At 43.3% G+C, this 27,952-nt stretch overlaps 1 protein-coding gene across 1 annotated transcript; it reads left to right on the plus strand.

Moving 5' to 3' along the window:
• The first annotated feature begins 1,856 nt into the window (after positions 1-1,856).
• Positions 1,857-8,693, plus strand: LOC140005547 (uncharacterized). The gene is made up of 6 exons (XM_072046554.1): positions 1,857-2,008; positions 2,108-2,335; positions 2,815-2,905; positions 3,102-6,695; positions 6,786-7,778; positions 7,935-8,693. Exons 1-6 carry the CDS (start codon positions 1,857-1,859, stop codon positions 8,691-8,693), a joined length of 5,817 nt encoding a protein of 1,938 aa, XP_071902655.1.
• Positions 8,694-27,952: the final 19,259 nt, after the last annotated feature.

Consider the following 27,952-nt stretch of genomic DNA (forward strand, 5'->3'; position numbering starts at 1 on the left):
ATAATGGGTGCGGGGAACTTATATTCGTGATTTTAATTTTCCCTTTAATAGAGGGAATACAGCGTGTTAAAACTAGAAAGTCACACTCGTCCATATCCCATATTCGAGGGGTTTAATTCCCTAATTTGATCAGGCAAAATGCACTAATCTATCTCTAATTTCCTAAATGAGATGGAAATCTAAATGTTATATTTACATAGGAGTAAGGGATATTTTATTAGGAGGAATATTATGTGAAAATGATAAGGATCCTAAAAATGGAAAAATATGCATGACATGTAATGATTTGATCACACAAACATGATCTAAGGCGTGGACGATTCCTAAGAGTCTAGCATTAGACTAATCCATATCTATAAGTTCTCACTAGCGTAGGACTAGTGAGGAATCGAAGAAAGGGGCACAACTAGCGTTGGACTAGTGTGGTGATGCCATACATGTATTATAATCAAATAAATCATATAACATATAATAAAAGTAAGTAACACATAATATCACATAAAACACATAACACATAAGCATGATATCTAAATGCAAAGTCCTAGAAAAGCGGTAAACACTTAACACACAAGCATGCAAGCACACACAAGCAAATAAAGCAAATAGAGACCTATCTATTACATTTGGGGGTCCTAACTACAATCTAGAGGGGGAGGAATAAAATAAAAATAAATACCCAACTATTACATATCCTATCTAAATACATATCTTGAACCCCCTAACTATTACAATTTGGCATTTAAATGCCTTTTCAAATAATCAAAAATTAAATTAAAATAACTACACAAAACTAAAACAAATAAAGTGACTAAATAAATAAATAAATGAAATAAAACAAAAACATTCAAGAATCATGCAATTACACACATAAAATCACATAGGAGCACATAGGATCAAATAAAAATCAAGATAAAGGAGTAGAGTGTACCTCCCTTGAATTGGTGACCTCATGAAATGAAAATTTTTCTTATTTACCCTCTAAAATAATAGAAAAATGTCAAGACATCACTTTAATTAATAAATAATCACATGAAATGGAAATAAACACGAAATTGAGTCAATCAAAGGATTCAAATGAAAGTAAACAACATATATTCAGCAAATTAAGGCAAACAAGGACCAAATTGAAAGAATTAAAGAAATTTGAAGGGTCAAATCATTATTACTACAAATATTAATGATCTCAATTAAAATAAAATGAAATTAATGGCTTAAGACGAAGCCTACCAAAATTAAATGCTAAAATTCACAAAAAATAAATGAAAACCCATTTGCTATAATTAAACAAGAAAATTCCCCAAAATTTCATTAAAATCCAAATCAAGACTATAAATCTATCAAAAATCATTAAACCTTCAAATTTCATCCTAAAATTCAGGAATAATTTATCCAAAAATCTTATTAAAGTATACCAAAGAAAATTAAAATTTTGAAGGGACAAAATTGATCATATTTTCTCAAATTTCGGGCCATAGTAGCATTACTTGAAAAAATAGGGGTTAGAGTGTAATTTCTGAAAATTTTCATGCATCTGGTTCGACGAATTCATCTTCCTCGCTGGTTTCCTTCTACAATATGCTGGGTTCATCAAACGCAGGGAGAAACCCACCCTTTCCAAGGCTTCAGACTCAAGAAATACACCACATTTATACACTCAAACCCATAAACTTATGCTTAAAACAATCATCAATCAGCAAAATCCAACCAAATGAGTTGCAAAATGAGCGGCAAAAATTTCAGACAAAGAGGCAACAAAGAAAACAGGTTGAGCAAGAATTTCTGACAAGTTTGATGCCAAACTAAGTTTAGATGAAATGGAAAAAGACGGGATACATCACCTTTGACCCTTCAAGAGGATGAAAATCCCATTGAACCTCCAAACAACACCTTACCAATCCCATTTGCTGGATGCTGGGGATGAGTGGCAGAGCGGGAGACATTGGCGGAGGCGGAGGTGGACGAGTCGGACGGAGGCGCTTCCGACCATGTCAGCAAGTTGGCCGTGGAAGTATGGGGCTTCCGGGCAGGCGTTACTCTCTCCATTTCTTTTTTTTTTTTTAATCCCTTTCGTCTTTCTCCTTTTTCTGTGCCTTTTTTGAACTGAAAGTCTGAAAGCTTTACTTGAAAATGTCCGGAGAACTGTTGTCTTCTTCTGTGGCCTCGATGAGCATTCTATTACCAACTCAACACCACCGCTACCGCTGAAATCGCCGGCAGGAACAATTCTTGTTGCCGCCGTGTTTTTGGTGGCGCCACCGCTTATCCCAGCTGGTTTCTGCATCGTCACCGTCCGTGTACTGGATATGGCTGAGACTGACATTTCCTTTTGTGTTTGGTTTTCCTCCTCCACGGCTCTCTTTTTTCAGCCACCAAAAACCCCTCTTTTCTCCCTTTTCTTTCTTTCTTTTTTTTCTTCGCCCGAAGTTCTCCTCCCAATCCCTTACTCTCTCTCGGGTTTTTTCTTCTTCCCGCCACCCCCTCTCAGTTTGGCTTTTCTTCCGTTTCTCTCCTGCTGAAACCCTTACTTTCTTTCTTTTCCTTTCTTCCTATTCTCTCCCTTCTTCCCTCCCTTGCTTGCTCAGCCACTTGAGAGCTCCCCCATTTCTCACTCTCAATCCCTCTCTTTTCTCCTATGAGGATGCTCGCCTCGGCCACCCGCATGTCCGAGGTGAACCCACCTCGTCCCCCATGAGAGCTCATCCGTGTATTTGGCATAACCCCTGAGCTCGGCCGGATCACTAGTCTACCGTGTAGGTGACCTCGGCACCTCCACCTCAGCTGCACGCTGATGATGTCAAGCCTGACATCACCCAGGACCAGTGCTTTATCTGAAAAGCACTGGAGGCACTTAATGGCACCTGCACAATACTCTCCGTCATCATGCCCAGAAGGCTACAGTGTCAGGGTTAGGTTTCCTGACAAGGGACAGAGCCGTAATGCCAGAGAGTAGGTCCCACTAGTATGGGCCTTCCGCCCTGTCCTCTACTCTCTTTCTATAAATACCTCACACATACTACCAACAAGTAAGCATACTGTTCATTTGACAATACTACTGCTTTTCTCTCGTTCTCATACTAACTTGATCGTCGGAGTGATCCCAGGGGAGAAGCCCCGCCATTCACTTCGGACACGAGGGTACACTTCACTTCATCTCAGAGGAGCCTGATTCTGGTCGGTTCAACTACCCACCAAAAATCACCTCTTCAATTGGCGCCGTCTGTGGGAACGAGACTACTATTACTAAAATGAGATCCACGCGCTCTAGAAGCGGAAGACTCCCCCCGACCGGGGCTGGGCAGACGTCCGGAGCCCAGCAAGATCGTATTTCTGAGGAACAAGGGTCCCCAGGGAGCCAACCCCACAACGAAGACGCCATCGCCAAAATGGCCGAGTTCGTATCAGACAACACCAACATTTTTGAGGAGCTAGGAAGATACCTCAAAAGACAGGGGAAAGAAAAAGTCGAATCTTCCAAGAGGAGACCGACGAAGTCTCCTGAAGTGCCCTCAGGCGAGGACTCCGATGAGGGGCGTCTCTCTCGGAGTACCTCTAGGCGCGCCTCCTCCAAGGCGACCTCTAAAATTGACTCCATCTCCAGGGCATTTTCCCGGGGACTGCTAGGGAAAAAAGCCGAGGACCCGCCTCGGCCCCCCGGAGGCTTAGCTTCTGACTACATGCGGGCCCCGCCCTTCACAGATGACATCAACGGGGAAATGGTGCCCCCAAATTTTAAGCTTCCAAACTTGCACACCTATGACGGCCGAGGTGACCCCGATAATCACCTCCGCGCCTTCATCTCCGCATTCCGACTCTACTGCGTCCCCGACGCCGTGATCTGTCGGGCTTTCCCCATCTTCCTACACGGGACTGCCCGGAAATGGTTTTGGAGTTTGGAACCAAGGAGCATTTCCTCCTTGGATGAGCTAATAGACCGGTTCATCCACCGCTTTGTGTCGTCTCGACCAATCACAAAGGCTTCTGCTTACCACTTGAACCTGCAACAGGGTCAGGGCGAGTCACTTCGCTCGTATGCCCAAAGGTTCAACGAGGAGAATGTGCAGATACCTGATCAAAATGAGCAGGTAACTATCGCTGCCTTCACCAACGGGTTAGTGGCAGGGATCTTCAACACCGAAATCCATCGGCAGTACCCCCATACACTTCGGGAGCTCTGGGAAAGAGTGGACCAGGGAATCCGAAGTGAAGATGTAAATCGCATGAAGCGAGAAGCCCAAGCATCTCGTACGGGGCAAGATCCCCGGAGGAGGAAAGACACCGGCCGAGGTGAACCAGGCCTAAGTGGCACTTCAAACCAACTCCGAGATCGCCGGAGTGTCTTCGACCGGATCGTGAAAGGCAGATCGTCCACCTCGGACGCCGAGCTGACACCCCTCAATTCCAGCCGATCCCATATTTTGGCTGTGATGAGGCAGAATCACCTCGGCCGAACTCCCCCTGAGATCCCAGGAAGAAGGGATAAGAGGAACTCCAACCTCTACTGTGCCTACCACCGAGATGTGGGGCACGAGACTGAAGACTGCAACGACTTGAAGCGAGAAATTGAAAACCTGATCCGCCAGGGATACTTGAAGCAGTTTGTCCGCAAGGATGGAACCTTCAACCGAAGCGCCTCCCACCGGGAGAGCCGAGGTCCTCGCCGAGAAGACAGGCGGGACACGAACATGCGGTGCCGATGTCCCGAAGACCGTAGGGAGGACAAGCAGCCTCCACGCGATGGATCACCGGGCTACGGCCCAAACATCGCCGGGGTGATCAACACCATCGCGGGAGGACCAACGGGAGGAGACAGCCAGAACTCCCGGAAGCGGACCTACCGCCAGGCCGGGGTGGAGGTGGCCGAGCCGAGCTCTCGGTTGTCCGAGGTCATCACCTATGGTCCCACTGACCCCGTCCCCGCCGCTTCCAGCAACCACGAGGCCCTCGTGATCGTGGTCCTCACCAACAACTACATAGTCAAGAAGGTCTATGTCGACCCCGGAAGCTCGGTAGACATCTTGTACTACCGAACTTTCGAGAGTTTGAAGCTGACCCAGGAGCAACTCACTCCGGTCAGAACTCCCCTTGTCGGTTTCGGGGGACACGTCGTCCACCCGGATGGCATTGTGACCCTGATGGTAACTATCGGGCGTCATCCACGCTGCCGAACTGTGCCTGTCAGTTTTGCGGTGGTCAAAGCAGACTCCCCCTACAACATGCTGATAGGCCGGCCCACGCTCAACGCCTTAAGAGCCGTATACTCCACCTACCACCTGAGCTTTAAGTTCCCAACACCTGCGGGGGTGGCCGAGCTGAGCAGCGACGTGGGCGCCGCCCGGGAATGCTACCTCGCTACCATTCAAGCAGCAGTCACACCCCGGCCCTCACCGAGGTCAGAAGAAAAGAGGCCAGCGGTCCTCTCCATAGACTGCATCGACCCTCAGAAGGCAGGAGAGCCCGACAGGCTTGAGCCCGGGGATGAGGTGGAACTAGTGGTCTTGGATGAAGCGAAACCTGACCAAGTGGTCCAAGTAGGGGCCGGACTCCCCTCACCCCTGAAAGAAGAAATGATCTCCCTGATCAAGGACCACCGAGACGTCTTCGCGTGGTCCGCAGATGAAGTGGTCGGAGTGCCACCCGAGCTCATGACTCACCAACTCAACGTTAACCCACAGGCCCGACCTGTGCGGCAGAAACGAAGGCACTTCGGCACCGAACGTAGCAAGACCATATCGGATGAGGTAGACAAGCTCTTGCCGGCCAAGATGATCCACGAGGTCCAATATCCCACCTGGCTGTCCAACCCAGTCATGGTAAAAAAGGACACCGGTGGATGGAGAATGTGTGTAGACTTCACCGATCTCAACAAGGCCTGCCCCAAAGATTGCTATCCTCTGCCGAGGATAGACGCCCTCGTCGACTCGGCGATGGGGTATGTAGTCCTCTGCTTCCTAGATGCCTTCAAAGGGTATCATCAAATAGGAATGAGTGAGGAGGACCAAGAGAAAACGGCGTTCTACACCGACCGAGGTACTTATTGTTACACTACCATGCCCTTCGGCCTAAAGAACGCCGGGGCGACCTACCAAAGGCTGATCAACCGACTCTTCAAGAATCAGATCGGCCGCAATGTGGAGGCCTATGTGGATGACATCCTCGTCAAAAGTCTCGAAACTTCATCCTTTCTGTCAGACGTGAGGGAAGTCTTTGGTGTCCTGCGAGACTCGAGGATGAAGCTGAACCCCAAGAAGTGCGTCTTCGGCGTCACCTCGGGGAAATTCTTGGGGTATCTGGTTTCCCACCGGGGAATCGAGGCCAACCCCGACAAGGTCAAGGCCATTCAGGACATGTCCTCACCTCGGAACATCCGAGAAGTCCAACGGCTGAATGGACGCCTGGCAGCGCTGAATCGCTTCCTGTCCCAATCAGCTGAGAAAGCTCTGCCCTTCTTTAAGGTGCTCAAGAAGGCTGATCAGTTTGCCTGGACGGAAGAGTGCCAGGCTGCTTTTGACAAGCTGAAGCAATACCTCCATCACCTACCCACTCTCGCTTCACCTCGGCCCGAGGAGAAGCTCTACCTCTACCTCTCCGCAGCCGACGTGGCTGTCAGCGCTGTTCTTATCCGGGATGAGGGCACCCAAGTGCCAGTCTACTACGTCAGCCGAGCTCTCCGCGGGCCGGAGACTCGATACACTCAGGTAGAAAAACTGGTGCTGGGGCTAGTCCACGCAGCTCGGCGATTGAAGCCCTACTTCCTTGCTCATCCCATCTCCGTCAGGACCGACTAGCCCATTCGGCAAATATTGGTGCGACCCGAGGCTTCCGGTCGCCTTACCAAGTGGGCTGTCGAGTTGCGGGAATATGACCTGTCATATGAGCCCCGCACCGCCATAAAAGCTCAAGTCCTAGCTGATTTCCTGGCCGAGCTGACCTTCACGGATGGTCCAGAGTCCACCTCCGCCAGTGCCGAGGTGTCCACCCCTTCCCCGTGGACGCTGTACGTAGACGGGCCCTCTAATGGGGATGGCAGCGGAGCTGGACTGCTCCTGGAAGGACCTCAGGGAGAAGTGTGCTCTTACGCCCTCCGCTTTGGCTTCCCAGCCACCAATAATGAAGCCGAGTACGAGGCCTTAATTGCTGGACTCCAGCTGGCCCGCAGGCTCGGCGCCCAGCAAATCCACGTCCGCAGTGACTCCCAACTCGTTGTACGCCAAATTCTTGGTGAATACGAAGCCAGGGATGAGACAATGCAACGGTACCTCTCCAAAGTTCACCAACTCACCGCGTACTTCGAGTCTTTCGAAATCCAAAGAATACCCCGGTCCCAGAATAAGCGAGCCGACGCCTTATCCCGGCTGGCTTCCACCTCATTCTCTGACCTCAACAAAACAGTCTTAGTGGAAGTCTTGAGTGAACCAGGATACGTGGAAGAGGTGGCCTGCCCCGTGCACTCTGAAGAAACCTGGATGACCCCGTTCATCCTTTTCTTGGGTCAAGGAGCCCTCCCCGAAGACCGAGTCGAGGCGAGAAAAATACAACGCAAGGCGGCTCGGTACGCTCACCGCGATGGAGAGTTGTACAAACGCTCCTACCTCGGCCCATGGCTGAGGTGTGTCACTCCTGAAACAGGACGCCACGTCCTCCAGGAGATCCACGAAGGCTTGTGTGGAGCTCACGTCGGCCATAGAATGCTAGCCAAGAAGGCTTTGCTTCTTGGATATTTCTGGCCCTCTGTTCGGCAAGACGCCCAGGACCTCGTTCTCGGCTGCCCTTCCTGCCAGGTCCACGCACCCGAGCATCACCAGCCCGCAAACTACATGATTTCCATCACTTCACCTTGGCCGTTTGAGTAATGGGGGACAGACATCATAGGTCCTTTTCCCAGATCTGTCGGGGGTTATACCTTCCTGCTAACCGCTGTGGATTACTTCACCAAGTGGGTTGAGGCCGAGCCTCTGAGAACCATCACCGGGCTGGCAATTCAAAAATTCTTTTGGAAATGCATCGTCTGCCGCTTCGGCATACCTCAGGTCATCATCTCGGATAATGGATGGCAATTTGCCGAGAACCCCTTCAAAACTTGGTACACAAACCTTGGCATCAAACAACATTTCACTTCGGTAGGCCACCCCCAGGCCAACGGTCAAGCAGAAATCTTCAACCGAACTCTCTTGCATGGCCTCAAGACCCGACTACACCGAGCTGGAACATCTTGGGTCGAAGAACTCCCCAGTGTCCTGTGGTCTTATCGGACCACGCCGAGGTCAGCCACGCAAGAGACCCCCTTCTCTTTGACCTACGGAGCCGAGGCGGTCATCCCTGCCGAGATCCTTACCCCCAGCCCTCGGCTGGCAGCCTATGCCGCCGAGGTGAACAACAAAGAGAGACAGCTGGATCTCGACCTCGTCGATGAACGAAGGGACCTCGCCTCAGCCCGGATAGCTTCCTACAAGAACACACTGGCACACTATTACAATGCCCGCGTCAGACACCGTAGATTCCAGCCTGGAGACTTGGTTCTTAGGAAAAACTCAGTCAGCCGAGCTGAACCACAAGGGAAATTATGCCCGAAATGGGAAGGCCCTTACCGAGTTGTGGAGTCTGACCTTAAGGGATATTGTAAACTGAGTTACCGAGATGGCTCATTAGTGCCGAGATCTTGGCACGCCGAGAACCTCAAATTGTATTATACTTGAATTTTTAATCAAGTTATGACTTCGGATATTATGTTATTTTTCAACATCGATGTTACGCTATTAAAAAATAAGGGGGACAAGCAAGGGACGAAGTCAAAGCAAGAAATTAAAGTGCTGAGATGAGAAGAAATAGACTTTCATTCAACAGAAAAAAGGTGTTACAAAGAATACAAGGCCAAGGTCGGAGTGCTACTAAGCACTCTCCACCTCGGCCACCCCTATAAGGCCCACGAGCCTAGACCCCCTTCTCGACTCCCTCCTGGGCAGTCTTCTCTCCGGCCTCTTCTCCGCCGGGGTGAATTTCTCCTCCATGCTCTTCGCCGATGTCCCCTCCGGCTTCGTCTCCCCCAGCGTCTTCTCCTCGAGCTTCTTCATCCTCCTCGAACACTTCGTCGAATTCGGACAGCCACTTGTTGAACTCGCTCTGGACTTCGGCCAGGTTCCTTCCTGCCTGGATGCCTTCAGCCATCCGATCGCATAGCTCCTTGGAATCCTCATTGTAGTGGGCATGATTTCTCAAAGAATCCAAGGCTTCGAAGGGGAGGTGAGCTGCAGCCTCGTCTATAGCTGACGTGAAGCCAAACATGAAGCTCGGCGTGAGTAATTGGCCGAGATCCTTGGTGAAGGCCTCAGACTTCCGAAAGGCGTCCACGGCCGAGGCTCCAGCACCCTCGAGAGCTTGTTCATGGGACTTTTTCACTTCGTCCCCCCTCTTCTGCTCTTCCTCAAGGGCCGATCTGAGGCTGTTGATAGTAGCCACAGCCTCCTCATCCTTCACCTCGGCCTCCTTAAGCTGCCTTTGAAGCTCGGCCTTCTCAGACTCGGACACCGCCAATTTCTTCGCCAACTTGGAGATCTGATTTTGCAGCTTTCCGGAGTCCTGCTCCTCGACCAGAGCACAGTATCGGTGTACCATCTCGGCCACAAAGGCTGAGTTGGAAGCTGTGGTCACCATGAGGCTTTGAACCATCTCAGCCGGGCTCAGCTTCTTCATGAACTCCAAGTCCCCTGGCAAGGTGGAGTGCATCACTAGCTCTTGGGCTACCCGAGGTTGGCTGCACCTGTCGTTGATCGTAACCTTCCAGTTCGGACACCGGTGCTCGCCAGGGTGTGTCTTCTTCTCCCCGGGAAATACTGGGGGGCTATGGAAGCGATTCCATAGCGAGGTCCCCGAGACTGCATTCACCGGAGGCTTCAACTGCTTGCCTCGGCCACGAGGAGGCGGGAGTGCCGTGACGACTCCAAGGGGCACTCCCTCTGGCACAGACGAGGTGGACCCCGTAGCCGCGGCGGCCGAGCTGCTTTGGCCTCCCGGGGTGGGAATGCTCTTCGCCGAAGTCTTGGCAGCTGGTCCTTGTGACTTCTTCTTCGGCGGAGGTGCTGATGTCTCATCAGAACCCTTCCTCTTAGACCTCTTGGCCACTTCGGACGAGCCCGATACGACGATGTCGGACAGTTTAGTCACTGCACAAGAAACAAATATTATCATATGCCTTAGCCGAAGTGAAAGCAAAGCTATGAAAGAAAATTACAAGGAATCTTAAGTTTGGTGGAAGTGAAGGGAGTTTTGTTAGGACTGAGCAAAGCTCGGCTGATTCCCCCGTCAACTAGCACGGCTTCGGGGTAGTCCAGACTGTATATCCGAAGTCCTGACCCCATCAGCTTCTGGAAGGCCTCCACCTCGGCATCCCCTGCGGAGGGGTCGGCCTTCGCCTTAATTGGCCTCCACCAAAAACCCCTGGGGAAGTCCACTACGGATACATAGAAGAAGTCGCGCTTCCAATTTTTGATCGAGCTGGGAGCACCAATCACGAACTTCGGGATGGCATTGTTCCGGTTGCAGATATAAAACCATCCCTTGTCCGTCCCATGCGCCTTGAGAGTGTAGCATCGGCGGAAGAGATCCACAGAGGGAGTCACCTCCTGATGTCGACACAACATCTCGAAGCCTACGAGGATGCGGACGGCGTTCGGAGTGAGCTGAGTAATCCTCACGTGGAAGTGACGAAGTACGTCTCTCAAGAATCTTGACGTCGGCATCCTCAGCCCGGCCTCCAACTGTTAGACGTAGATGGCCACCATGCCCATGGGGGGCTTCTCGGCTGAGTCATCCGGCCCGGGCGTCCTAATCGCATAATGCGGCCGAAAAGGGTACTTACTTAACACCTTTTCGGCCCTGTCTCGTCCTATTCGACTTCTGAACTTCGGCATCTTGCCGAAGTCGATGTTGGCTGCATCCATTGGAGCCACTGGCTCCTCCACGCCCTCGTCGCGTGGTACCGTAACGCCGAGCTCCTCGTTATAGACCACCTCGGAGCCACCCTCGCTCATCTCGGATGACTCCAACTCCGAGCCCGTCTCGTCGGCTCTCACCTCGGTTGATCCTTCCTCAGAACTCGGCGTCGACCCCTCAGAGCTAGACGTCGTCACTTCTTCAGGATCCGGCCTCACCTCGGTCTGGTAGCTCGGTGTCACGGTTTCTTTATGGGTCTTAGCTATTTTGGCCATGTGTGTAAGACGAGATCGAAAGAAAGGTACTTACTATTGTCTACGGAATCTGACGAAGTGGATGATTTCGGCTGGGATCTCGGCTGGCAGGATTGATCTCGGCAACACTAGCGAATTTTACAAGTCGAAGGCTGAGAGATAAAGTGAGGGGCCATGCGGTGAAAAGGACCCCCTATTTATAGGGATTCGGCGAGAATCCCAAGAGGCGGCAAGAATGCCAAAAGACGGCCACGATTGAATTCAAAACGTCGTGCCCCCCTCTCTCGTCATTAATGCCCCGTCCTTTCGACTGACACCCTCTGCACGAAACGTCCCACTACTTCACGACGCGACGGTTACCAATGACCACGTCCCGTCAACTGATTCGCCCACGTGTCTCGTCCCCGCATCTTCCGGAGCAGTTTCGGGACCCCGACTCTAACGACTTCGGCACAAGGAAGCCTCAGCATCTTCTATCCCGGAGCTCCCGAGGCTTGGGGGGCTTATTGAGGATGCTCACCTCGGCCACCCGCATGTCCGAGGTGAACCCACCTCGTCCCCCATGAGAGCTCATCCGTGTCTTTGGCATAACCCCTGAGCTCGGCCGGATCACTAGTCTACCGTGTAGGTGACCTCGGCACCTCCACCTCAGCTGCACGCTGATGATGTCAAGCCGCCTGACATCACCCAGGACCAGTGCTTTATCTGAAAAGCACTGGAGGCACTTAATGGCACCTGCACAATACTCTTCGTCATCATGCCCAGAAGGCTACAGTGTCAGGGTCAGGTTTCCTGACAAGGGACAAAGCCGTAATGCCAGAGAGTAGGTCCCACTAGTATGGGCCTTCCGCCCTGTCCTCTACTCTCTTTCTATAAATACCTCACACATACTACCAACAAGTAAGCATACTGTTCATTTGACAATACTACTGCTTTTCTCTCGTTCTCATACTAACTTGATCGTCGGAGTGATCCCAGGGGAGAAGCCCCGCCATTCACTTCGGATACGAGGGTACACTTCACTTCATCTCAGAGGAGCCTGATTCTGGTCGGTTCAACTACCCACCAAAAATCACCTCTTCATCCTCCTTTGAAGCTGCCTTTCTTTTTCTCAGCTCTCTCCATCTTTGCAGCCTCTCTCTTTGAAGCTCTCCTCTCTCGTTTTACTCCCCGAAGAACTCCCTCAATTTTTCGCAGGTTTTTCCTTTTTCCCTTGCTCTGTTCTTTCCTTGCCGAAGCCTTTTCCTTACTTCGTTCCCCTGTTTTTACCCCTAGCCAAAGACCTCATCTTCCCTAGTCTTTTTTTCTCACCCTCAGCCCCGACGAAACCCTTTTCCAGTTTTTTTCCTTCCTCAGCCCCGATGACTCTCCTCCCGTAGCCTCTCCCTCTTTTGCTTTCTAATGCCCGACGCTTTTCTTGTTCTTCCCCTTGGTTCCCAAGGAAAACCTCTCTATCAGCTCAGCTTTTCTTTTCCCTTTTTCTCTCTACTGCCCACAGCCCCGTAGCCTTTCCTTGGTTTTTTCTTTTTTCTTTTTTTGTTTTTCCTCCCAAAAATCCCCTCAATCAACAAGTGTCATCCTACTCATCAAATAATAGGGATATTTGTCTAAATTCTATTCATCACACCAAGCCCTCTTGCATGGCCTCCACTTGGCTACTATCTCCCTAATGCATTTGTCTTCTTATTTTCATTTATTTATTATATATTTTTCAAAAACAATTTAGGTAAACCAAATAATAAAAAAATGTTAATTCTTATTGAACAATTTTCACTTATCTTAAAGAAATTAAATCTAAAAGGGTTGAAAACAAATTTTGAATTTTTGTGAGAATTTTTCCTTTTTTTAGAAATTTAATGTAAAAATACCTTAAAAATGAAAATGATAAATCCAATTTATAAAAATAAACAAAATGAACATTAACTATCATTTAATCAATAAAAATAAAAATAAAATAAAATAAACAAGAATAAAGCTAAAATTGAATAAAATAAATGAAATTTTGGTGTCTACACTTACAAGACATAAAACCTAAACCAACTAAGTCACGACCCAATTAAGAAGCTTATTGTGACGACCCTACCGCTCCCTAGGGGCGTACCCGAGAGTTTAATGGACCGTCTGCCCAACTCTCCGCAGGACTAGCTCACTTACTCCAATAAAAATAAGTTACAACCTCAAGAGTAAATGAAACAACAGTTCCCAAGCTTGGAACGTACATTTACATTCATTTCTATTTCAAACATTCATACGACCCCAAATATAACAAAAGATTGGAGTTCCAGATAAATTCAAACCTAATCGAGCACTAGCGCGAGTATAATCGCAAAATTTCAAAAACTAGACAATGCTAGTCTGTACCAGTTTCATGCCCTCGCTTGAACCCCCTGTAAGGAAAACAAAACTAATAGGGTGAGGCAAAACTCAGTGAGGTTCCAAAACATCATGCAGACCCAAGTAGCAAATTGACCACTATTTAAAAGTGTAAATATCAAAGTAGGGATTAACACTTATAAGTTCGCAACTTGGTGGTAAAAACTAAGAAATCGTATTTAAAGTGGTCACTACTTTCACCTTTAAAAGTATATGAGCTTTGGCAAAAATTCAGCTTATATACTTCTACTAAAGGAATCTTAAATACCCTAAACAACTGAAGTTCAATTCAACCATGAATCACCGCTCAAGTTCCAATTTCGCTTGCTTATCTTACGGAAGAAAAATTTGGGGCAGCATACCTTTTGTATTTATCAATTTTTCCAGCCATTTACGGCTTCATTCTTTCCTCAAATAAACCCAATTCAAACACCATAAGTAAGCATATCAAGATAGCTCTTCATCCAGGCTAAAAACCCTTAAAATGTAACTCATTTCTAACAAGTAACCATCCAATATCAAAGTTGGAAATTTCTTAGCAAAGTTGGAAATTCATCCTTTAACGCTAAAAAGTCACAATCATGCTACTAATCACCTCAAAAATTCCATATCCAAGTTCAATACCAATATAATATAGTTGAACAACATAAATCAAGGCTAAAACGGCAAAATCCTAGCTGAAAATCCACTAATCTACACCAAAACTAGAAGATCATCCATAATATTCCAAGATTCATGCCATCTATGCCATATTTAACAAGAATAAGGAAGAGAAAAGAAGTGGATGAACTTATACCTTCCAAAACTACTTGAGAATTGAAGAACCAAGCTATTTCTTCCAAGAAATTCACCACTCCAAGCTTCCTAACTCCCATGATGCAAGTTTAATCGGTTTAGATTTTTGTGATTCAACTTAAACAAGGCTAAATCAAGATGTAGTTGGAGTTTTCTTCTCTCTTTTTTTCTCTCCCAAGATTCGGCCACCATGAAGAAAAAATGAGGGAAAGTGTGAGAACCCGTAATTTTTTCCATTTCCTAGGTTTTATTATATTCAATGGCTTGTTTTCTGCATTTTCGTGATTAGGAAAATTTCTAGATACTTTTAAGGAGCAGATATAGTTTTTAAATGATTTTTCTAGTATCGAATAGTTTTTAAGAAATTAAGAGCGTATACCGGACGTGGGACCCACTAGGGCGAAAAGTTCGAAAAAATTCGGCCAATTAGGTTAAGTTTTGGATACTGTGTTTAAATTATCGGGTACTAAGAGATAATTAGAGGTTGCTATTTGGATTGGTGTGAGAGGGAACAAAATGATATGTATGCATTAAATAGGGTGACAAGTGTCACCATTTGGTTGGTTGTACTTTATGACCACTATTCATTTTCTTACCAATTGACCAAATAAATCAAAAACAATACAAAAAATTCACCATTTTCTTCCTCCTCATAGCCGACCTCTTCAAGCAACAAAAGAAAGAAAACTCTTCAAGTTTTGGCTTCAATCTTGCTCAAATCTACCAAATCAACCATTTAAACTTACTTTTGTTCCATAAAACCTCTTCACTTAGGGTTGGTGAGGTGATTGGTGAAGTTGTATGGAAAGCTAAGGTGTCTAATTGCTCTCTCTCTTGTGTTGCTAAGGTAAGTTGAGAAGGACCCCTCTCCTCCCTCTAATGATGCTTAAATCATGATTGGTGGTAGTATAAGATGCACTTTTATGGATTATATCTTGATTTTTGGTTGAATTGATGAAGTTTTATAATTTTTGGGGATTTTTCTGTTTTCATCTGAATATGATTATGTGGTTATGTATGATGATTGGAAATGGTATTTAAGGAAGCTAGAAGGTGGAAAAAGTGGTTAATTGCAAGCAATTTCTGTTTTAGAAAGAAAATTGGAAAGTTGGGTTTCTTTGAATTACATTCTGCTCGGTTTTGTAGCTCATAGGTAGAGGCCGAATTGGCCTTGGGTTAAAACATAAAAGTTTTAGGGAATGATATTTTAGAGGTGCCTGAAAAATTTCAGGTCAATCGGAGTAGCGTAACTTGAGAAAAGACGGAATTACCCTTGCTGCCCTGGTTTTACCCGAATTTGGGAATTGCTTCTGTAATTGGTTATTTTGGTAGGAATGCTTCCGAATTGGTTGGTGAGGTCTTCTGATGAAATGTAACCCTGTTTCTTAGATTTCGTATGGCTTTGGAATTACTGGATTTGGACTTAGGTAGCCTGATTTATGATGTGTGCACCAGAATGCGATTTGTGAATCTATTTTTACGGTTCTGGTGTAGTATATTGCATTTTTTACCTGGTTACACTCGAAACTGGGCTGAGTGACCTTCTGTAACATTGTATCCCTATCTCTTAGCTTCGAAACGGTGTCTCTTACACCTCCATCCGATAATCGTAGTGCCAATGGTGCCAAAACCGCAAAATGATATCAAAAACTATTTTTTTTGGGTTAGACCTTATTCCATTTCCGGATTTTCCTGATTTACTCTAGTGTTTATACATTCTAGTGGAACCTTATTTTAGTGGTATTTGGCAATGGTTTATGACTTGTAATCGAGTCTTATTGTGCTTATTTGAATATTTTAGGGCTTGACTTTCATTTCCGGACTTTTCCCTAGCCTGAATTGTACTTGTACTACTTGGAGCTTACTGAGCGGCTATTGAATGAACTTATTTTGTGTGTGACTTTGGGACTGGCTGAGGAAAAATATGAAGCCATGACGGCTGGAAAAGTAAACAAATTTAGGGGAAGTGCTGTCCAATTTTCTAGGCCGTTTGGTTCCTTTAAGTTTGAATTGCCTTTTGGTAGAAATGAAGGGCTCTTGGGTTGTTTGAGCCAGGTCTTCATGTTACCTTTTCGTTCCCAAAAATCATGTTTCTGCTGCACCCTTGCATTAGACTTATTTGACGAGGCATACGACTGGTAGTCGAGCCTCACATGTGCGTTCTGTATACTTGATTTTGGAAGTGGAACCTTCAATTGTTCTCCTTTGGTTCTTTTAGGGTTTCTTAGCGATTAAAGCCAGTTTGAAGTGAAAACATTTGAAGTATCTGTACTTGAACCGGTGAGTGTACCACTCCCCCCTCACTTGTTGTTTAACTCGGTTTCTGTACATGCAATCTGTGATATGAATTACTGAACTATCTGGTTATTTTGATTGAGACGAGGGTGTACTTTATCACACTCGTTCTCTTGTCTGTTCGTATGTCAGATTTTGGTGCGAATCTGAATCTGTTATCTGTATCTGTATCTGTATCTGTATCTGTATCTATTCTGATGTCGTTTGGAAGCTTGTATCCAACGACCTTTCGGTGACCTCTAAGCTCAACACCTGTGGCCAGTTACTCGAGTCGAGTCGATTAGATAACGAACCACGGTGGTCGATTAGCTACGGTCGAGAGAAAAAAAAGTCGAGGGAGCATCGTGAGAAAAGAAAATATAGAGAGCTGGGGTTGGCGGCTGAAAAATAGTAGAGGAAAAGAAAGGCAACCAGAGAGGAGGTACGGCGGCTGGGGTTTGGAAATAGAGGTGACGGGTTAAGAGGAAAGGTAAGGCTGAGCGAGGGAGAAACCGAGAGAGAGAGCTAGAGAGGGCGACGGGGAAAAGGCAAACGAAAAACAGAGAGCTGGGGTTGGCGGCTGAAAAATAACAGAGGAAAAGAAAAGCTAGGGTTGGAGGAGGATGAGAAAAACACAGCGGCTAGGGTTTGGGATAGGAGTAGAGAGTAAAAGGATAAAGAAAAGTTGGGAGGCGAGCATAAGGGAAGAAGCTTCAAGGGGAGAACCGAGGGTGTAGAAAAAGGAAATCTGGGAAGGGAAAACGCAGAGCGGCCGCAGTGTCAGAGGAGCGCTACTAGTGTGACTGTGGAACTCGACCGGCCTGGCTTCTTTGCCAAGCTCTGTGAGAAGAGGGACGTCGAGGATCTTATCGTCGACGCTGGCTGTGGTGGTGGCGCTGCCGTTGCTGTTGCTGCTCTCCTTCTACTGCTACCGATTCCAGCACCACACTCCGCCCCAAAACCTGCTGGCTACGGCCGAAGGTTCTCACTGCCGTTACCACCTCACAGGAATCCACCGTCTTCGTCTGCGGATTTTTACGAAGCAAGAGCACTCTTTGATTTCTCAACTTCATTTCTGGAAATCAGCGCGACTTCCTGGGGTATCACACGTTCATCCCACTCCTCTCAGGTAACCATGAATTTTGGGATATTTTTGCAGCGAGTTTAGCTTCATGAGTTTTATCATGTTTGGCCTATTGATGTTTTTCCCTGGTTGCTATTTTGTTCGTGTTTTTGTTGCAATGTTGATGGTGGGTTTTAGCAGTAAAAGGCATGGTTATCCTGATTTTTGTTAATTTAGAAATTGGTTGCATGATCTGTGGTTTAGATAATGAAGCCCACAAAGATTGCAGCAATCTTACCGAATGTGTTGTTTGATCACAAGAAATCTCCTTTTGCTTGAACTCTCGGCTTGATGGCCATTAGAACGTTCAATAATTTTCTTACTTGCGTTTAGACTTCCTGGAGCTGAGCTTCGTGTATAAAATCTGCTGCAATGAACTTGAAAGCTCTCTGCTTGTTGCAGCAGTGCGCGCGGACAGCTTGTGTGCATTTTGGTTTGCTGAATTAGCTGCTCAATGAATCTGTACACTTAAGTCGCATGTTTAATCTGTTGTTGAAGGGAAGAAATGGAAGGTTTGGTGCTGAGTTTGTGTGTTTGGGTCTAAAAAAAAAAAGAAGAGAGAAACACTTGAATCATGTTTGAATAATTGCTGGAAAACTAAACATCCAGGTTGCCGAACCATGTTTGCATGTTTTTTCCAGAATTTCGCATGATATCTTTCTAAGTTTATTGCTTGTTTGGATGGTGGTGATTACTTAGTTTGTGGCCTAGTTTAAAACCGTGTGTTTGGGTTTGAAATCTGCATTTGTAAACAAGAATGCAGCGGGGTTGACCTTCGATTGATGAAACATACGAAAGTAGCTCCAGCAGTTTGTTTCCCTCATGGTTTTATGAGAGCTTGCATGACATGCTTCCAAGACTGCATTTGTTAATAAATGTTTAGCCGTGTGTAGCTAACTTTAGCTCAAAAGTGTTTGTGTGAACTTTTGTTTGCCGAAAGTTGCCTCGAGTTGCAGAAGCTTGTGCGTGGAGAACTACAGCAAAAATGGAAGAAAGAAATAGCTCCAGCTTTGGTCGAAAAGTTTTTGATTGCATGCATGTAAATGTTTTCTAAAAGTTGCATTCCAATCCCTCAAGTCTCCCTTTGTTCCCTTATGGCCCAGAAACTTTGGAAAGTTGATCAATTTTGCCCCCTCTAACATGCTTTTTCCCTTGGTTTGCTTTCATGTGATTATTGAACAGAACATGCATGAGCTTTTGGGATGAAATTTTGAGGTTTCATAGCTTTCAAGAGATTTATGACTTTAATTTCGATTTTTAATGAAATTTTGGAATCTTTGGTGTTTAATCCTAGCAAATTGATTTTCATTTGTTTTTATGTGATTTCATCATTTGATTGGGGGGTCTCACTCTAGGTCCTTAATTTTGTTTTATGCCCTGTTAGGCTCTTAATTTTTGTGGTAATAATAAATTGATCCCTTGAATCTTCTTTAATCCTTTAAATGGATCCTTGTTTGTTTTAATTGGATGAATAGGGGTTGTTTAACTCATTTTGACTGCTTTGTTTAGTTATTCAATTTTATATTTAGTTTGTTCCTTGAGATTTTGTTAATTAAAGTGATGCCTTGACCTTTTTCTTTTTATTTTGGAGGATAAATAAGTGTTTTCACTCCATTAGGGCCTCAATTCAAGGGAGGTACATTCTAACTCCTTTATTTTGATTTTACGTGATCCTATGTGCCCCTATGTGATTTACGTGTTTTATTGCATGCCTTTTGAATGTTTTCATTTTATTTATTTATTTATTCGCTTTATTCGTCTTAATTTTGTATATTTATTTTAGTTTATTTGAAAGGCATTTAAATGCCAAAGTTGTAATAGCTAGGTTATTATTTTATTTCGTTTCCCCTTTTAGATTGTAGTAAGCTTCCCCCCTAAAAATGTAATAGTTAGGGCCTTAATTGCCTTATGTGTTTTGCATGCTTAGGTGCTATGTGTTTAATCGCTTTCTTAGGTTTTGGCATCTAGATATGCATGCTTATGTGTTATGTGCTCACATGTCTACTTGCTTTAATTATGCACATTACTTATATATGTGTATGATGGATGCAAATGCACGTAACCGTGGCTAGTCCAATGCTAGTCATGGTTGTCCCCTCGAGCTCTTGCAAGTCCAATGCTTGTGAGAGAGCGTAGATGTAGGCTAGTCCAACGCTAGCCCTTAGGAGCCCTTCGCGCGTTAGATCATGATTGCATGATAAAATCACTCCATCTCATGCATGTTTTCACTTTTTTAGGGCGTTACCATGTTGCATGACACTTTCTTATATATGTACATCCTTTATCCCATATTCCTTTCTATTTATATCCCCTATTCCCTAATTTCCCTATCTATATATGCCCCTTTGTATGTTACATAACATTAGACTTGCATTTCATTTTAGATTTAGGATTAGGGTAGTGCATTTGCTTGATTAGATTAGGGAACCCCCTTGAATATGGGATATGGACGAGTTTGGCTTTCTAGCCTTAGCACGCTCGTATTCCCTCTATTAAAGGGAAAATTGGGTCACAAACATTAGTCCCCCGTACCCGATATGATGCATTCCTTTAAGACATGTATATTTCTATAATTATTTTTATCCTTTTCTTCTTCTTAGAGTCTCATATTTTTGCATAATTCGTGACCTCTCCAAAGAGTCATTATTGGGCGTCACAATTAATGTGATTGGTGCCATTCGAGCTTTGAAGAGAAATTTTGCCCCCCGATACCCTCCTGGGTCTAGGGTTGCATTCATATAGCACGTCCAAATGTGATGAATCTTTAGGTTAAAACAAGAAAATCTTTGACTAAATCACGCAACTGGCCTTGGCTAGGTCGAAGGGGTGCCTTGGATTTTTATCCTTGCCTTCCCCTTCGTCAAATGTGACTCCCGAACCTTTCCTTTGGTTTTCGTAGACTAGGAGTCGTTTAAAAGGGGTTTTTCTACTTTTTCCTTTGAAAACTCAATTTTGGTGACTTGGTACACCTTAACTCAATACCAAGTGGCGACTCCGATTTTTATTTCAAAACCCTTTTTAAACTATTATTTTGGGTCGAATCGTCGCATTTTCAAGTCCCATTTAGACCCATATTTTTCTTCATTTTCTTTGTAAATCCAAATTCATTTTTCAAATCAAAAATTCACTTTTTAAACTATTTATTTATTTATTTTTATTTTTAGTAAAAAATGGGGCACGACACATACACAAGCAATAGAGGAAACCAGAAAATCCGGAAATAGAATTAGCTTTGCCCTGAAAAAAATAGTTTTTGACCTCTTTTTGCGGTAATGGTACCCAAGGCACTACGATTACAGGATGAAGGTGTAAGATACACCGTTTCGAAGCTAAAAGATAGGGCTAAAACATTACAGAAGGTCACTCAACCCAGTTTTGAGTTCAACCATGTCAAAAATGCAAGATACTACACCCAAAACCGTAAAACAGATTCACAAAACGCATTCTAGCGGAAACATCATAAATCAGGCTATCCAAGTCCAAATCCAGAAATTCCAAAACCATCTGAAATCTAAGAAATAGGGATACATTTCATCAGAAGACCTCAACAACCAATTCCGAAGCAATTCCAACCAAAACAATCAATTACAGGCGCAATTCTTACATTCGGATAAAACCAGGACAACAAGGGTAATTTCGACTTTTCTCATCCTACACTACTCCGATTGACCTGAAATTTTGCAGGCACCTCTAAAATATCATTCCCTACAACGTTAATGTTTTAAGCCAAGGACAATTCGGCCTCTAACTAAGAGCTATAAAACCGGGCAGAATGTTATTCATAAAAACCCTAACTTGTCAATTTTTCTTCCAAACAGAAATTGGTTGTAATTACCCACTTTTTCCACCTCCTAGAGTCATTATATACCATTTCCAATCATCATAGATAGCCACACAATCATGTTCATATTAAAACAGAAAAATCACCAATAAATAGAAAACTTCACTAATTCAACCATAAATCAAGATGGAATCCATAATATTGCACCTTATACTACCACTAATCACAAATTATGCATCATTAGAGGGAGGAGAATGGTTCTTCTCAACTCACCTTAGAAACAAGAGAGAGGGAGCAAAAGGTCCTCTTAGCTTTCCAAATAACTCCACAAATCAACTCACTAACACTAATTGAAGAGGTTTTATTGAGAAATTTCAAGTTTCAATGGTTGGTTGGATGGTTTTGAGCTAAATGGAAGCAAAACTTAAAGAGTTTCTTTCTTTCTTTTTGAGAGAGAGGGCCGGCCACTAGAGGAGAGAAAATGGAGAAATTTTGGTTAATTTTGTGATTTATTTGGTCAAATAGAAAAGGTGAATAGTGGTCTTATTGTAAGAAGCAATCCCATGGTGACACTTGTCACCTTTTATTAAATGCTTACCTAACTTGTCTCTCTTATACCAATCCACTTAGCATCCTCTAATTATCTCTTAACACTCGGTAATTAAATTCCAGTATCCAAAACTTAACCTAGTTGGCCGAATTTTTCCGAACTTTTCGCACTAGTGGGTCCCACATCCGGTATACGCTCTTAATTTCTCAAAACCTATTCGATACTAGAAAAATCATCTAAAAATTATATTTGCTCTTTAAAAATATCTAGAATTTTTTTCCTACTCATGAAAATGCTGAAAACAAGCCATGAAAAATAATAAAACCTAGAAAATGGGAAAAAATACGGGTTCTCACATACCAATACTTGTTTAACACACCTAATCTCTCACATAAAGTCTCTACCACTAATAAAAGAACACTTGGACAAATGCAAGTGGTGCATTAATTAAAATCAACTCAGGAAAAATGTTTTACTTTCAAGTAAAATGAAATGAAATGTAATGCATGGAAATTATTATAATACATAGGAAATATATTGTAAGGGCATATATTAAATGGTCTAGATCTTATAATAAGGTATGTAAATAAGAAAATTGTGTTTTAAAGTGAGGGTCAATACAAGGGATTTGTTGTAACACATTGTAAAATATAATGCTAGGGCATATAAGAGGTGGTTTAAATCTTGGTACAAGGCATGTAGTTTGGGAAATTGTATTTTAAAAATGAGGGTTCTCACATCTACGATAAAATATCATTTAAGAGTTTAAAATCTACTAGGATTCGAAACATAGGAGTTTCGCTTCAAGAAGATCAAGTAAATGAAACTTGTTTAAGTAGTAGTCATATGACTTCTTAAACTCTCGAAAATTTATGCTCGCTCTTTTAGTTTTGGTAAGGAAGCGATTAAAACTTTAGAATTCCCATTTGAGTCGAAAAGACGAGGAAACGGTATTTCTATTTTTCCAAGGGTACGAGTTTCAGTCAAATTTCAGCTTATATACCTCTACGAAAGAAGACTCGAATACCCTAGACAATTCAAGTTCAATTCGACCTCAATTCTTTGCTCGAGTCGCAAGTACACACCCTTAACTCTCGAGTGAAAATTTCAGCGGCATGCCCTTTGTATTTAGCTTTTTTTCATTATTTTTCTCAACGCAGCCCAAATTCACACATAAACAATCTTAACACAATAGCCCTTCAATAGGCTCAATGTCATCCCAATACAAGGCAATTCTAGCAATACAACTATCAAAATCAAAGTTGGAACTAGTATTAAAGAAGAAAAACTAAGTAACAGGTTTGACATCTTCCGGCGTTTTGGTCACAGCTGAAGCTACGCTCATTGGATTGGGTTAAATTTTATGGCATTTCGAAGCTAAGATAGAGTGCCACATTTCTTATGAAGACACAAACACCCAGTTCATGCATTTTCAAGGTCAAAATGTGAAATCTCAGAGAAAACAGAAAGCTGCCCGTGAAATAGGCTTTTGGCAGTCAGGGGTAGTTTAGTCATTTCACACTCTACAGTGCTCCGATTGAGGTGAAATTTTACAGGAAAATAGATAACTCTATTTCATACAACTTTCATGTTTTGAGAAAGACCTAGTTTGGCCTATGCAATGGACAAATTTGCTGCTCAAATGGCTCTTGAAACCTCTCTGAACAGAAAGTTTTCAACTCCAGCAACCAACTTTGGAAAAATCAAAACAGGGATTTTGTAAGTCCAAAAATCACCAAATTTTGACACAAGAAAGTATATTTGAAAAGCTACATAAGTCTAGAAGGTCACTTTACAAGTGTCGGACCACAAACGAGTCAGATTTTAACTATACAATACAGCAACTACAAAACTAAGGCAGAACAGTCTCGAAATTTATCAAACTTTACAAAATCACCATAAATCGTACAGACAGAACCAGGGTCTGAAATTTTCATGATTTATAGCCCTAGGAATATAGTTTTAAATGCAATAAACAAAACTAAATTTTAACCATCCTACACCAAGATACAACAGATTTCCCAACACTGCTCTAGCTACCCTGTTTCATACCAGTTTTGGTCACATTACACAACTTCATGCAAAACAAGTGGTAGTCGTTCTTAACCCTTACTCAAGTTACAAATATGTTTACCTAGCCCTCGAGCGTAAATTTGGGCAGCACGCCCTTTGTATTTACCTATTTTTCAGCCATTTACGGCTTCATTATTTTCCTCAATCAAACCCAAAGTTACACACAACACAAACTCATTTCAATAGCCATTCCATAGGCTCAAGGTAATACAAGTACAAAATCAAGCTAAGAACATGTGCGGAAATGAAGTTTAAGTTAGGAAACAAAAGGCAGATTTAACGTTGTTTTGCATAATGGATACAACCATGGCTATGCTTATCGGATTGAGGTGTAACATATACCGTTTCGAAGCTAAGGCAAAGGCCTACAACTTTGATGAAGATCACTTAGTCCAAATTCCAGTGTAACCCAGTCAAATTCCCAATTCACAGAACCAAACTCCTACTAATAGACCAGTTAACCGTACTACCTTCAAATGGACATATCTCAAGCTACCAAAGGCCGTTCAAGACGTTCTTGGAGGCGTTGGAAAACTAAGACATAGTAATAAAACTTTCATGTTTTGGCTAAAAGCTAGTTCAGTACGTATCCAGGTGAACAAACGCAACCAACTTAGTGTACTGTCAAAACTGTCCGCTGATTTTACTCATAGGGCAGTCAGGGTATTTTCATCTTTTCACAGGCTACGTTGGTCCGATTGAGCTGAAATTTTGTAGGAAACCATGAAATGTCATTCTCTACAACTTTCATGTTTTTTTCTATGCCTAGTTCGGCTTCTAACATGATGAAATAGAACTGGACAGAACTACAGCTAAGATTTCCAGAAATCTGGAATTTTGCTATATTCAAGCTATACTTCTCATTTTTATCTTGAAACTACCACTACTATCTCCTTTACAAGATTATATACCATATATACACATCATACAACACCTAACCCACAAGAAACCCTAATTCAAAAGTCATCCATCTAATCATCAAAATCACTTGGAACAAGCATCACAAGGACAATACTAGAATTAATACCCAACTTAATCATGATTAATAGAGAAAGAAAGGTTGATCAGCCATTATACCTCAAGACAAGAGCTTGCTAGGATGATCCTTCACCTCTCCTTGAAATGTTTGGTTCCTTAGCTTCCCAAGCTTCCAAACTAGGGATTAATCGGTTTAATTTTCCCTGGTTGCACTCAAAAGGTTAGATTCAAGGTAGAAGATTGAAACTCTCTTCACTCTCTTGCTCCTTCTTGTTCTCAGCCAAAAATAGAAAGAAATGAAGGAAAATGGGCTGAAATAAGGGATAAGAAGGCAAAACAAGAGGTTGGTCAAGGAACCATAGATGGTTGACACTTGTCACCACCAAAGCCATCCAAGTTTTGCTTTCTTTTTCCTTGAATTTTGGCCACAATTTTCGGTTATATGGCTGAGGATGAGGGAGATATTTTGCAAAAATATCAAGGGTATGTGGTGGTAAGGAAGTGGTGGTTCAATCGGTAGTGATAGATACCCGTCGGTTCGAGCCTTTTTTTCTTAAATCACGTATACTAGGGTTTTTACCTTCTAATCACTAACTTATTATTATCACTTCAAATCATATAATATTTCCTCATCCAAAAGTCACTCTTACCTACCAAATTTGATCCTCGCTCCGTACCGAATAGTCACACTACGGAAAAGCGTGAAAACCCTAATTCACGCTAACTTAAAAAGAAATGAAAAGTGAAACCGTACTTTCTAGGTGCATTTGCACTTATTATGGAGTGATTGAGTAGTAAAGCAATTAGAAAGGAATAAACACCAAATAAAAGGACATTTAAGAAAAATATGAGGGATTTTACAATTCCCATAATTCCAGTTAGGGTTTCGGGTAAAATATGAGAGATTTGAGAAAATCGAGTAGTCACAAGTAAAACTAGGGTTTTTTTAATAGAATTTAGGATTTCTAGTCTTTAAAACAAAACAATGTCTTAAAATAAAACTAAACCAAAGGAAGTGTAATATGTTTTTTTTTTTTTTTAGACTAAACAACAATAGTATCCTAAAAGTTGGGGTATCACAGTTAGGGTTTGAATGATACCCTCCTCATACTTGTTGTATGGATGGTGTATGATGTATATATGTTGGTATAAGAGGTGGTAGTGATGGTTTCAAGCTAAAAATGATATTTATATCATGATTGTAGCCAATTTCCAGAATTGAAGTTAGTATGTCCCCTGTTCTGCCCGGTTTCAGTTCACCATGTTAGAGGTTGAATTAGCCTTAGATCAAAACATGAAAGTTGTAGGGAATAATGTTTTATAGCTTCCTGTAAAATTTCAACTCAATCCGAGCATTGTATCATGTGAAAATACCGAACTACCCCTGACTGCCATAGGTAGAACGTTAGGGACAGTTTTGACATTTCACCCAATCTGATCGTATCTTTTCACCTTGATACATACTTAATTAGAATTTGGCCAAAACATAAAAGTTTTATTGCTATGTCTTAGATTTCCAACGCTCTTAGAATCGTCTCGATTGGACTTCGGTAGCCTGAGTTATTGTCATTTACGCATAGTGCGGTTGACTAGCCTGAATGTGAGATTCTGGTTCTGTAATTTGAGATTTTGACTTAGATACACTATAAAATGGACTGAGTGGTCTTCATCAAAATTGTAGGTCTTTGTCTTAGCTTCGAAATGGTATAAATTTCATCCCAATCCGATAAGCGTAGCTTTGGTTGTGCTCGTTACGCTAAGTGACGGCAAATCTGTCTTTCGATTTATGCCTTCCATTTCATTTCCGGACATGTACCTAGTTTAATTTTGTACTTGTATGAGTTTGAGCCTATTGAACGGCTATTGAAATAGGATTATTTTGTGTGTGACTTTGGGATTGTTTGAGGAAAATATTGAAGCCATAAATGGCTGGAAATTAGGTAAACACAAGGGGCATGCCGCCAAATTTTCGCTAGAGATATAAATTTGCCTTTGGAGTTCTAGTTCTGTATTTTGTAAAGTTGACTTGGATACACTGAAAACTGGGTTGAGGTGTCTTCATGAAAGTTGTAACCTTTTGTCTAAGTTTCGAGACACTATCTAGTACATTTTGATCCGATAACCACAGCTCCAATTATGGTCAAAATCGTGTAACCCGTTTTGTACCGTTTTTTTGATTATTTTTGAACGTTCTCGATCGTTTAAGTTATAAACTGCTATTGTATGGCAATTTCACTTATGTGTGTATATAATCTGTCTATACAGACTGTGAGGCTTTTGACGGTGACGGTCAAGCTCAGTGACTTGTATCGTTTTTTGTGCCAAGCTTTATCAAGTGAGTAATTGGGTTGTTTATTAATGTGAAATTGTTAAAGTGTTTTGTATATGTTAAATGGGTACTTAGGTGAGGGTGTACTTTATCTCACTCGACCTAAACCCATCCTTTGTTTTGATTTCAAAAGTGAGAATACCTGCCTTATGTTGAGTATCGCCCTTTTGCTGTGTGCTGATGGGGGTGATTACATGACTTGAATTAAACCCATTTTTGTTGTGTGCTGTTGGGGTAAGTACTTTGTTGAGAGATATCATCTATTAAGAGATTGGATATCTCAGGGCTTGGTTCCAGCCCGGTTCCAAGGGTAGACAAACTATTCGAGCCAGCCGGGGCTTGGTCGAAGATAGTTCTATGCTAATCTTGGGATTTAGTTCTTTGTTAAAGCTTTGATGAAAGCTAAGTTATTTTGTTTCGCTCGAGCTGTTGTGTGCTGTTGACTGGCCAGCGGGGGTTGATAAGGTGAACGAGGAAAGTTAAGTGGAGTCTACGG

Source organism: Coffea arabica, chromosome 4e, assembly GCF_036785885.1.
Source record: "Coffea arabica cultivar ET-39 chromosome 4e, Coffea Arabica ET-39 HiFi, whole genome shotgun sequence".
In the NCBI taxonomy this organism is placed as follows: Eukaryota; Viridiplantae; Streptophyta; class Magnoliopsida; order Gentianales; family Rubiaceae; genus Coffea; species Coffea arabica.

Bases quoted from the DNA above. Each gene is read 5' to 3' on its own strand.
- LOC140005547 (XM_072046554.1), top strand. From the start codon at position 1,857: ATGAAAATCCCATTGAACCTCCAAACAACACCTTACCAATCCCATTTG. The intron at 2,009-2,107 runs GTATGGGGCTTC...TTGAACTGAAAG, and splicing joins TCAGCAAGTTGGCCGTGGAA to TCTGAAAGCTTTACTTGAAA. The intron at 7,779-7,934 runs GTCCACGCACCC...TACTTCACCAAG, and splicing joins TCGGCTGCCCTTCCTGCCAG to TGGGTTGAGGCCGAGCCTCT.